Source organism: Canis lupus, chromosome 9 (genome assembly GCF_003254725.2).
Source record: "Canis lupus dingo isolate Sandy chromosome 9, ASM325472v2, whole genome shotgun sequence".
NCBI classification, from domain to species: domain Eukaryota; kingdom Metazoa; phylum Chordata; class Mammalia; order Carnivora; family Canidae; genus Canis; species Canis lupus.
This window is the reverse complement of record NC_064251.1, coordinates 14,298,069-14,310,989: the sequence shown is the minus strand read 5'-3', so window position 1 is coordinate 14,310,989 and position 12,921 is coordinate 14,298,069. Positions and strand designations below refer to the sequence as shown.

At 41.7% G+C, this 12,921-nt stretch overlaps 1 protein-coding gene across 6 annotated transcripts in view; it reads right to left on the bottom strand.

Moving 5' to 3' along the window:
* POLG2 (DNA polymerase gamma 2, accessory subunit) overlaps positions 1-12,921 on the bottom strand; it is a 39,823-nt gene that overhangs the window by 8,454 nt on the left and 18,448 nt on the right. The window contains exons 8-10 of one of the 6 annotated variants that reach the window (XM_049114595.1): positions 4,510-4,617; positions 3,332-3,451; positions 80-472 (exon numbers count right to left, since the gene is read on the bottom strand). The exons of 1 other annotated variant lie outside the window; for it this stretch is intronic. In XM_049114595.1, the coding sequence (XP_048970552.1) occupies positions 3,370-3,451; positions 4,510-4,617 (190 nt within the window). In that variant the 3' untranslated portion in view covers positions 80-472; positions 3,332-3,369. Of the gene's footprint in view, positions 1-79; positions 473-530; positions 4,618-12,921 lie in introns of those variants that run through there. 4 more of the 6 variants (XM_049114594.1, XM_035720676.2, XM_035720675.2 and 1 more) reach the window with 4 other exon arrangements.

Below are 12,921 nucleotides of genomic sequence, written 5' to 3'. Positions count from 1 at the left end.
GTTTTGTCAGGTGGGATCCTGACTGGTGACAGTTTTTAAATGCTTCTGCTATTTTTAGGTATGGACCATTCTCCCCATTGCCATATCATTTAAAGAGTAATTGCTAGACCACTGTGCTCTTGATAAGTGCATCCTAGAAGCAGTATAGTGATCATCTTTCCAGTGTCCCCACCACCATGCCCACTGAAGGTTCAGAAGAAAAAATCATGTCTAAATTCTAAAACAAAAATTGGTAACTTTGAAAATGTGTCTGAAGAGTCCCTGTAGTTACCATAAGAGTAAAGTGAGATTACTCACTGAGTACACATTTATTATCCATTACCATTTCAATTTGCTCTCAGATTTTGGAAGGCTGCAAAAATATTTACATTGATTTTCATGGATGTTCTCAGTCTTTAATACTTAGCTAATGTCAAAGGCATGCCTTTATGTGCTACATTTCCTATCAGCGTTCTGTAGAGAGGACAGTGTTCTGTGGAAGAAAGGAGAATAGATGACTTTGCCCATCTGAACAAATCACCACAAACTGGTGGCTTAAAACAATAGAGATTTATTTTGTCATAGTTCTGGGGCCCAGAAATCCAAAATCAAGATGTCAGCAGAGCTGTGGTCCCTCTGAAGACATTAGGGGAGAATCCTTGCTTGTCTCTTTCAATTTCTTATGTTTCCTGGTGTTCCTTGGCTTATGGCAACATCTCTCCAATCTCTGCCTCTGTCTTCATATGGCCTCCTCTTCCTTTTCTTTCTTTCTCCTTTCTTTCTTTTCTTTCTTTCTTTCTTTCTTTCTTTCTTTCTTTCTTTCTTCTTTCTTTCTTTCTTTTTTTTAAGATTTTATTTATTTATTCATGAGAGACAGAGAGAGAGAGAGGCAGAGACACAGGCAGAGGGAGAAGCAGGCTCCATGCAGGGAGCCCAACGTGGGACCTGATCCTGGGACTCCAGGATCACGCCCTGGGCTGAAGGCAGGTGCCAAACTGCTGAAGCTACCCAGGGACCCCCCCTCTTCCTTTTCTTTTATTTTTTTAGATTTTTAAAATTTATTTGGGGGAGTGGAAAGAGCACAGAGGGAGAAGCAGACTCCCCACTGAGCAGGGAGCCTGATGCAGGGCTCCGTCCCAGGACCCTGAGATCATGACCTGAGCCAAAGGCAAACATCCAACTGACTGAGCCACCCAGGCACCCCTCTTTGCCTTTCTTTTATAAGGACGCTGGTTATTGGATTTATGATCCTTCCTCCCCCCACAGGATGACCTACCTCATCTTGAGATCCTTACTTATATCTACAAAGACCTTTTGTTCTTTTTAAAGATTTTATTTAGGGATCCCTGGGTGGCTCAGCGGTTTGGCGCCTGCCTTTGGCCCAGAAGGCGATCCTGGAGACCCGGGATCGAATCCCACGTCGGGCTCCCGGTGCATGGAGCCTGCTTCTCCCTCTGCCTGTGTCTCTTTCTCTCTCTCTCTCTGTGTGTGACTATCATAAATAAATAAAAAATAAATAAATAAAGATTTTATTTATGTATTTGAGAGAGAGAGAGCTGAGGGAGGGGCAGAGGGAGAGCAAGAGAAAGAATCCTCAAGCAGACTCCCTACTGAGCACAAGGCTGACACAGGGCTGGACTCTGAGATCATGACCTGAGTGGAAATCAAGAGTCAGCCATTTAACCAACTGAGCAACCCAGGTGCCCCTGCAAAGACCTTTATTCAAATAAGGTGACATTCACAGTTTGTAAGAGTTAGGACATGGACTTAGCTTTTTTTAATTAATTAATCAATTAATTAATTAATTTTTAAAGATTGTATTTATTTATTCATGATAGACATAGAGAGAGAGAGAGAGAGAGGCAGACACAGGTAGAGGGAGAAGCAGGCTCCATGCTGGGAGCCCAACGTGGGACTCGATCCTGGGACTTCAGGATCATCCTGGGCCAAAGGCAGGCGCTAAACCCCTGAGCCACCTAGGGATTCCCCGCCCCCCCCCTTTTTTTTAAGATTTTATTTATTTATTCATGAGAGACAGAGAGAGAGATTGGCAGAGACACAGGCAGAGGGAGAAGCAGGCTCCATGCAGGGAGCCAGACGTGGGACTTGATCCTCAGACTAAGGATCACACCCTGGGCCACAGGCAGCACTAAACCGCTGAGCCACCTGGGCTGCCCTGGACTTTCCTTTTTGGGGAGCCACCATTCAGACCACCTCAGAGGTCAAATTGTATCTAGTTTAAATCTCTCATCCTAGGAGTTATTAGTAAAGTCCAATAAAAGCAAAGAGGCATTTGAAGGGCTCTAGACAAACAAAACAACTTGGCCAAAACTTTTCTGCTCTGCTCTTCTTCTGGGGGTTGCCTGAACCGGTCTTAATTGTTCCCAACAGTGGATCTCTAACTAGAAAAATCATAGCTACTGATTAGACACTAACTATATAATATCCTACAAGGGCAATATTTGTTTCTTAGATTCAGATGGGTTAAGTAATTTTACAAGGTCACTCATAGCTTAGTAGTAGTGGTTGAACTGGGAGTTAAATCCTAGCAAAGATCAGCAGAAGCACTGGCCATGGGAATGCCTCTTTAGGGTGGGAAGGGATACAACGCACACAGATCCAGATTAATTTGAGGATTTTGTTGCCATAAAGCAGCATTCATGAGCATAATTTCTGCCCTTTCTCTGCTGACATTTTTTTAAAGACTTTTAAAAATTTGAGAGAGAGGGACGCCTGGGTGGCTCAGCAATTGAGTGTCTGCTTTCAGCTCAGGGCATGATCCCGGGTGCAGGGATCAAGTCCCGTATCAGGCTTCCTGTGAGGAGCCTGCTTCTCCCTCTATGTCTCTGCCATTCTCTCTGTGTCTCTCATGAATAAATAAATAAAATTTTTTTAAAAAAATTGAGAGACAGCACCAGCAGGGGCATGGGGCAGAGGGAGAAGCTCTCCCCACTGAGCAGTGAGTACAATGCAGGGCTTGATTTCAGGACCCCAGGATCATGATCATCTGAGCTGAAGGCAGATGCTTAACTGACTGAGCCACCTAGGCACCCTCCGTTGACATTTTTATTTGGGAGGGAATCAGTGTGTCATAGAGACTAAAAAAGTAAGGGTTCCAGAGTCAGACAGACTGAGCATAATTTAGGCTCAGTTATGTCTTAATTGTGTGACTCTGGATAAGTTAAGTGTTTCAGTTTTTTTTCTTTTGGGGGGCAGAGAAAGGGGGGTAAATAATAACTGCATTATAGGGCTGCCATGAGAATTAACTCAGGTAATCAATGTAAAGGTCTTGGAACAGGGCCAGGTACATAATAATTCAAAAAAGGCTAGTTATTTGAGGTATGATACTTACATTGAGGCATACGAATTGGCTGCTCCCCTTAAAAATCTTTAAGTCTTTGAGGCCATAAAGTTGGTAACTTGGTCACCATTGGCTGCTTCTTCTGTCTTGAATTCCCTCCTGAAGCAGAGCCTGAAACAAGGACTTAGATGCAGGTAGCCTATATGGCAGGTGACCTCAGACAGCAGGAGTTGGGGGCAGGGCCGTGAAACAAGAGGAAAAGTCAACACAGGGTTGGGGAGGGGCTAGCAAGCTCCAGACCATAATGGTAATTGGATTTGATCCAGTTAAGACCTTCTGAAGTTTTAAAGTCCAGAAATGCCTCTAAGTTTCACAGCATGCCCTGAATCAATAGCCTTTCATTTTCTCCTTGCAAAGCTTTTAAAGCAGTTAGTAGAAGCCAACCAACTCCACAATCCATATAATTACCATTGCCCCATGCCTTTGAAAGTGCTAAAGCCACTGCATACTCAGCCTCCTTCCCCACTGTAGGGGAAGGTCTTAGTAATTGTAAAGTAATTGTGAAGCTATGGCTGTAATGGTTATCACCACCCTCCTCACTACCCCTTAGAACATCGCCTGTTGCTATCCATCCAAGCAGTAATTCCATTTCCCAGGGCTGCTTTCTAAGGTCTTCTGATACCCTGTCTTATCCTGGGCTAGCCCTGAAAGCAAAGCCTGACATAAGGCCTTCAGTGCAAATAATTTATCTGAGAAGTGACCTGCGGGAACAAGTGTAAGGGACTGAAGGAAGAGCCAGTACCAGGGCATACTGTTGAGTTGGGCCCTTCTATGGGCAACTGGGGCTTGATCCCACTTGGAACCTTCGGAGCAATGAGAAAATGTCTCTCCAAACTGTCCTTGAGGACCTCTCCATTGGCTTCCACCCCTATTGACTGAGGGTTGTCCCAGGAGGTGATGCCTCCCCCACTTCTAGGCTGTGTATATGGACATTCCACATGGGCTTCCACTGGCATCTTACTGCAAAGCACCAGGACAGAAAATGAGTGGCATGTGTTGTACACTTGAAACAAGAAGTTGTCAACACAAAGTGAGTGAAGTCTCAGAGGCAGCTGGAATCAGAGGTGAGGCTCAGGGGATGTGACACAAGATACAGAGGTGGCGGGTACTCCATCTCCCAAGAATTCCTTTGTAACGACAATAATAACTGCCACACGTGGAGCACGTACCAGGGTCCAGGTGCTGTTAAGTGCCTTGTGTACTTAGGCTCACTCCTCACCCAGCTGCAACTTCCTGTGGCTTCCCATTCTACTTTATCCCCTACACAGACGGTCAGGCTTTTGGATGGAATTGTTCAGGAAGGGAAGAGGAGGAAAAGATTTACTGAGTTTTCATTTCAATAGCTACATTTTTTTTTTCATGTCTGTTTAAGCTTCACTTTGGTTCTTTTCCAAATCCATATATTCTTTGTTTTTTGTTGTTGTGAAATAGAGCACATGTTATGTGAAAATGTGTAAAAATAGATATGTGCTGTGTAATAAGTTAGACCAAGAGAACACTGCCAGCCACCCGGGAGGCCCTCTGCATGCCTCTTCCTACTCAAAACCCTCCCTTCCCTACCTTCACTACTCATTTATGGGAATTAATTCTTTGCTTTTCTTTATTGCATTCCTGAACCACCAAGTATGCATATGAACATTGTATTTTTGCCTGTTTTTGAGTTTAATATAAATGGAATCATAGAGCATTTATTCTTGTGTTGGGCTTTTTTTGCTCAACATTTTATTTGTGAGATTTATCCACGTTGGTGCATGTAGTTGTAATTATGTATTCCATTACTAAATAGCATTCCATTGTTTGAATATACCATAATTTATCTATTTTATGGCTGACAGATATTTGGGCTGTTGCCAGTTTGGGGCTATTACAAATAATGTGGCTATGACCACTCTTCAGCTAAGAACATGTCTGCTGCTTCCCAAGTGCATGCAATTATGTTGAATATGTGTAGGAATACAATGGGTCATGGGGTTTATCCTCAATCTAAGTAGATGATGCCATGATATTTTCCTAAGTGGTCCTATCCCCTTTTCATTCCCTTGAGCAGTATGAGAGCTTCCATTCCCCTACATCTTCAACACTAGCACTGTCATTTTAATTTAACAATTCTTGTGGGCATATCATGATATCTCATTGTGATTTTATTTTTTTTTTTTATTTTTTATTTTTTTAAATTTTTTTTAATTTATTTATGATAGTCACACACAGAGAGAGAGAGAGAGAGAGAGGCAGAGACACAGGCAGAGGGAGAAGCAGGCTCCATGCACCGGGAGCCCGATGTGGGATTCGATCCCGGGTCTCCAGGATCGCGCCCTGGGCCAAAGGCAGGCGCTAAACCGCTGCGCCACCCAGGGATCCCGTGATTTTATTTTTTAAAAAGATTTTATTTGTTCATGAGACACACACAGAGAGAGAGAGGGAGGGGGAGAGAGAGAGAGAGAGAGAGAGAGAGAGAGAGAGAGAGGCAGAGACACAGGCAGAGGGAGAAGCAGGCTCCATGCAGGGAGCCCGACGTGGGACTTGGTCCCAGGTCTCCAGGATCACACCCTGGGCCGAAGGCAGGCGCCAAACCGCTGAGCCACCAGGGGTGCCCTCATTGTGGTTTTAATTTGCATTTCCCTGAGACTAGCAAGGTTGAACACATTTTTCTATTTATAGATCACTTGGATTTATTTTTTAAATATTTTTTAAGATTTATTTATTCACGAGACACACACACACACACAGAGAGAGAGAGAGGCATAGGCAGAGGGAGAAGCGGGCTCTCTGCAGGGAGCCTGAAGTGGGACTCGATCCCAGGACTCCAGGATCATGCCCTGGGCTGAAGGCGGTCGCCAAACTACTGAGCCACCCAGGGATCCCCAACCATACTCTTTTAAATAAGTTTTGATAACTGGAAAAGGAAAATTTCCCAACTTGTTCTTTTTAAGAATGTCTTGGCTATTCTTGACCTTTTTGCATTTCCAATTAAGTTTTAGAGTCAGCTTTTAAACAAAAAAAAGACTCAGCTTTTCATTTTTTTAAAGGAAAAAAAACCGCTGAATCTTATAGGGACTTTGATTGATATTGCATTAAATTTATAGATCAATGGGGGGGGAACTATTAACATTTTTAGAATAATGGGTCTTCCAAATTACAAATATCTCACTGTGTATGTCTTAATTCTCTCGAGTGTTTTATCATTTCCTGCATAAACATCTTATATATCTTCTGTTAGATTTCTAGGTACTTGATATTTTGATGCTATGATAAGTTGTGTTTTTATTTTATGTTGCTGATATATAGACACAATCAATATTATTGAGCTTGATTGTGTATCCCTTAGCAACTTCACTAAACTCTCTTCAACTTTAATAATTTACCTGTAGATTTTCTTACAATCTGGAGACGAGTAAGCTACTGCCGTTACTGTTACCATTGTTGCCTCTGTCACCATAGCCTCAGGCTCAGAAACTGGAGGTCAGACACGGAGTGTGGAACTCTACCACCTTAGTTACTTGCTTCTCATGACAATCACTAACTCTGTTGTACTTTCTAAATCCCATGCACACGCATCCAATTGGAAGATATTCACCACCATACCTACCCTGGCAGTAAGGGAATGGTAATGTTTTTAGGTCTCCGACGCCGCCAAGTAGAAGAAGGGTTATGATGAGTTTGAGAGAGAGCCACTCAATATATCTTCCACATTAGCCAAAATTTCAATCAAGATTGAGGGTGAACTAAAGATGTTTTAAGACAAAGACTGAGAAGGAGGTTTTTCCATCATGTTTTCACTGAAAGAACTACACAATGTACTTGAACAAGAAAACTGAACACAGGGACACCTGGGTGGCTAAGTGGTTGAGTGTCTGCCTTTGGCTCAGGATGTGATCCTCGGGTCCTGGGATTGAGTCCTGCATCAGGCTCCCTGCAGGAAGTCTGCTTCTCCCTCTGCCTGTGTCTCTCATGTATAAATAAATAAAATCTTCAAGAAAAGAAAAAAGAAAAGTGAACACAGATAAAGAGTAGAGGATTCAAGAAGCATATAGAAAACATAAATGACAGAAAGCAGGGGGAGAGGGAGAGAGGTGTGTGTGAGGTTTAGAAACATTATAAAGCTACCATGATGTTTAAAGTGTGATATTGGCATACATAGTACTGAACAAGTAGAACAGTGGAATGGAATAAAAAGTCTAGATATAAATCTAAACACACATGGGAATTCAGTATATGAAAAAATATGGCATTTTAAGTCAGTGGGGAAAAGATGGATCATTCAACATACTGTAAAAACTTGAGAATCACAATAAAAATTTGGACCCCCTACTTCATTCTCTACAACAAAATAAAGTCAGATAGATCAAATATTAAAATACCCAAAAATGAAGCCATAGAAGTGCCAGAAGAAAACAGGAGGAATTTAAAAATAATCTTTAAGAGGGGAAGACTTTTCTAGGTATGACTCACAATTCAGAAGACATAAAGGATTCTTTAATTATATGACTCATTTAAAAATTACATTTAAAAATCATAAGCTAAGCCAAGAGCATAACTAGGGCAAATATTTTGAACCCACCATCTCAGATAAAGTTTGAAGTTCCATAAGCTATTATAAATTATTGGGGAAAAAACTCCCACCAATAATCCAAGAGAAAATTGGGAAAAGATGGTACCTGCAGGGTTAACACCGGAGCAGCACAAAAGCCTTGTTGGGATGACCAGCTGTCCCTTCTAACTGCCTTTTCTCAGTGATGCTTCTCAGGAAGGATATAAAGGGGAGACCTAACCAGAGGAATGATCAACAGTAGTTCTGTGATGCCTGAAGTTCAGTTTCCTTCTCTCTCCTTCCCACCCTCGAGGGACATGGACTATGCCCTTGACCTTTCCCCAATACTATCTACCAGAGGTTGTTAACTGATTTGCAGGTTATAAAAATTAGCCACCTAAGGACTACAATGATCTCCAAGCATGCCTCCTTGGCGCCTCAAACATCCCATTGGGAAGGACGCAGACGAAGGGCCAGAGCAGAATGCTCGAAGACAGGGCCCAGTACAGGGGGTTCCTCTTGCAGGCCTAAGAAGGGTACTGCCGTCTGCTTGTCCTGGCCACCATCACCTGTCAGCGTTCCTTAACAGGTCTCCCTGCTTCTCTTCTGCTCTTCTACATTCCATTCTACAGCGATCCTTTCAAAATAACAGTATGTCCTTTATTTATTTAAGCCATCCCCTCCTGCCTCAGTGGCTTCCAGAAGACTTGCTATGGCTGCCATGGCTCCAAGTGATGTGGGTCCTGACCCTGTCTGATCCCATCCACTACTCATCTCACCTCTGCTCACTTACTCCAGCATCCTCTGGCCTCTTTTCTGCTCCTCGATCACTCCACACCTTTTCCATCCTAATGATCTTGGCACTGGCTAGTCCCTCCCCCCAGGATGTGCTACCCCAGATCTTCACACATCTGGGTCCTTTGCATCATTCAGCCTGTTTGAAGGTCACATACTCTGAGCTTCTTTGACCACTTATGCAAAGTACATGATCTAGCACATAATTCTATTACCTACAACACTATCTGAAATTACCTGTTATTGTCCATGTGCCTACCTGCTTAGTGGCTGTCCCCACCTGTCTACTAGAAAGGCCTCTTCTATCTTGTTCATCACTACATCCCCAATACCTACAGTCCCTGTGAGTTAGGTGCTCAAAAAGCCTTTTTGAATGAATAAAATGAACAAATAGATAACACATATAATAACAGGCCAGGAGAAGTACACTATCTGAGAGAAAACTCTCCCATGCTTTCTTACAGGAAGATGTGCTATAACAGCAAACAAAAGCCTTCAAAAAAAAAAAAAAAAAAGGCCTTTAAGAACACTCTTACAGCAGGGACACCCGGGTAGCTCAGTAAGTTAAGCCTCCGACTCTTGGTTTCTGCTCATCATCTCAGGCTTGTGAGATCAAGCCTTGCAGCGGGCTCTGCACTCAGTGCTGAGTCTGCTTGGGATTCTTTTTCCTTCTTTCTCTGCCCTCTTCCACTTGTACACATGCCCACATCTCTCTCTCAAATAAATAAACTTAAAAAAAAAAAAAGAACACTCTTATGGCTAAATCAATAATGAGTTTCATAGAACTATTTCTAATGACATTTTTCAATATATATTGGAGTCATTTAATACCTAAGAAGGGTATTTGGTAAGAAACTTTATTAAAAACAACCTGGATTGAAAAAAAATAACAATAAAAACTGGATTGGAGGGAAAATCTATCAAAACCATACCACCCAGGCATGCAGCTCTCTGATAAATTTAATGGCGATTATTCCTGGGTGAACATCAGAAATCACCTGTAAGTTTCAAAAATATACTTGTGTGAGCCCCACTGTCAGAGACTGTTACCAGTAAATAGGGCTCAAGTATATTTAAAAAGTTCCACAGGATTGGGGTGCCTGGGTGGCTCAGTCATTTGAACAACCAACTTGATTTTGGCTTAGCTCTTGATCTCAGGGGGCTAAGATTGAGCCCTGTGCTGTGCTCTGCACTCAGCAGGGAGTCTGCCTGAGATTCTCTCTCCCTCCCTCCGGAGGATCCTGCTCCTCCCAGGGAGAGGATTCTGCTCCTCTCCGGCTTGTATGCTCTTTCTCAAATAAATAATCTTTATTTATTTTTTTTAAAAGATTTTATTTATTTATTCATGATAGACACAGAGAGAGAGAGAGGCAGAGACACAGGCAGAGGGAAAAGCAGGCTCCATGCACCGGGAGCCCAACGTGGGATTCGATCCCGTGTCTCCAGGATCGTGCCCTGGGTCAAAGGCAGGCGCTAAACCGCTGCGCCACCCAGGGATCCCTCAAATAAATAATCTTTAAAAACAAAAAACAAAAACAAGCGCTAGAGGAGATTCCGATGTAGAACTCCAGCTAGATACATCTAATCTGGATAAACCTCCATAAGTATCACTGACCTCACCTGCAGTGTCAACATTCCAAGTTGCTAAATACTGCAGATGCCTTAGCAGTTACTGCGGATACAATCTGCAGTCAGACCAGGAATACAATCCTTCCATGAAGGCTGAGGCTTCTAAGAAGACAAGGTACCTAAATAAAAGTAGCCGTGGGCAGGACTGGGGTTTTCTTTAGAAAAATGCTTTAAAGGGCACCTGGGTGGCTCAGTTAGTTGAAAGTCTGCCTTTTGTTCGGGTCATGATCCCGGAGTCCTGGGATCAAGCCCCACGTTGGGAGTCCCTGCTCAGCAGGGAGTCTGCTTCTGCCTCTGCCCCCACCCTACTCTTGCTCACTCTCTTTCTCACAAATAAATAAATATTTTTAAAAAATGAGTTCACTTTTTAAAAAAAGAGAAAAATGCTTTAAAACTTTAAATATTGAGCCCCAAACTCCAAAAATGAAATTTAAATTTTTAGAAAGATTTTATTTGAAAGTGAGAGAACATATGTGAGTGGTAGCAGGGAAAAGGGAGAGGGACAAGCAGATTCCCTGCTGAGTGCAGAGCTGGATGTGGGGATCAATCTCGCCACCCTGAGGTCATGACCTGACCTGAAATGAAGAGCAGGCTGCTTAACTGACTGAGCCACCCAGGTACCTCTGAAATGTAAACTTTTAAGTAGACATACAGTGGTCATACTGGTCCGGCAATTCTGAGACTGCCATAATGAAGATGAGATCAAGCAAATGAGCAGTTGTGGGGCATGGCTTTCTAATTTTATCATCACCCTCAGTATTCTTGAGAACTGGGGTTTTGGAATGAGAAGAAATACAGATACATGATAAAAGAGATTCAGTAAAAACCCTGCAGTCCTAAAAAGGCAGGAGGGGACATTTTTTGGGTGACAAGAAATGTTCTCTATTGTCACTGTGGTGGTTACACATTTGTAAAAACTCATCATTTATACATTTAAAGTAAGTAAATATATTGAAATAAATTTTATCTCGACAAAGCTAATTAACACACACACACACACTGCAGTCTTGAATTTGAATATAAAGTATTGGTGTGGATTCATGACTTTTTTAATTCAGGGGGAAATACACAAGCACACTTACGTATTTGCTAGTACTGAACACTGAAAAGGCCTAGAAACAAAGATCACCTTCTAACAATGAGCAGCCCCAGTACCCAGATACAGCTTCCAAATACTGTTTTCCATTAAAAGGAACCAGGGCTTCTTAGAGAAACTCTGAAATATATATCTCTGTGTAAGACATTAGATACAAAGGAAGCTATCAAAGACTACTAAGTTGTCAAAAGGACTCCAAGCCAACTCTAAGAGGCTCCCACTGGCCAAAGATAGGACAATTTGAACATCAAAGAGAACAACTTCAAATCTGCATTTATCCTACCTCTCTCATACCTCTATGCAAGTAATAGATGTTTTTCTTCACAGAAGTATTCTAGTTAATGAAGAATCAGAATATCACCGTTTTGTCAGCTCTAACGAACTGACTGACCTAAGCACTGATCAATGATTGCTAGCATCCCCAAAGAAAACCTACCAGGCATTACTCCACCTGATGGGAGAATACAACAACCTAAGAAAAATCTTGTTTCCCAGAATTAAACTTGAAACTGATCAAGGCTTTGGATTCAACTTCCAAATCCATAGGAAATTATATATAGAGAGAAACAGGTTAAACCATCATGGGGATGCAATAAGCAAAATCCAAAGAGTGACAAACACTGTAATAAACAGCCCAATTTCTTAAAAAAAAAGAGAGCGAGCTTGAGATTAAAAGACCTAACCATCAACTTCAAACAATTTTAAGAAATTATGAGACAACTGAAAAGATATCTGATTATTAAATAATTGGTTTTTAAAAACTTTTTATCATGAAAATTTTCAAACACACACAAAATACAATGGACCATCATGTACCCATCACCCAGCTTCAACAACTCAGAAATACTATTGTTTTTAATCTATATTTTACCATTTTTATTTTATTTTTTAAAAGATTTGATTTATTTATTCATGAGACACACACAGAGAGGGAGAGACATAGGCAGAGGGAGAAGCAGGCTACCGCAGAGAGCCTGATGAGGGACTCAGTCACAGGACCCTGGGATCACAACCTGGGTCAAAAGCAGATGCTCAACTACTGAGCCACCAGGTTCCCCTATTTCACCACTTTTAAACTAGAGAATTTTAAGGCAAGTCTCAGATATCATATAATTTCACTCCAAAATATTTAAGTATATGTCTATCAGATTTTTTTTTAAAAGGCCCTAATGCCATTATCACACATCCAAGGAAATTGTCAATAATTCCTTAATATCACCAAGTGTTAATTTTTAGGAATGATAAAGGTTAACAAAAGACACTTAACTGAAACACTTACACATGAAATGAGAGCTGCAATCTGCCTCAAACTGATGGAAGGATGAGGCAAGATGTTCACAGGTGATAGTTACCGGTGCTCGGTGAAAGCACTTAAAGAGTTAATTATACTATTCTTCGTATGTTTGGAATTTTTGTCAGGTAATGACAGTATAATTAACACAAACATAACCAGGTCATAAAAGTTCAAAGATTTCCTTCAAATATATCTATTAGAACCAGATACAAAAGAGACTATAGTATTAGATTATGCCA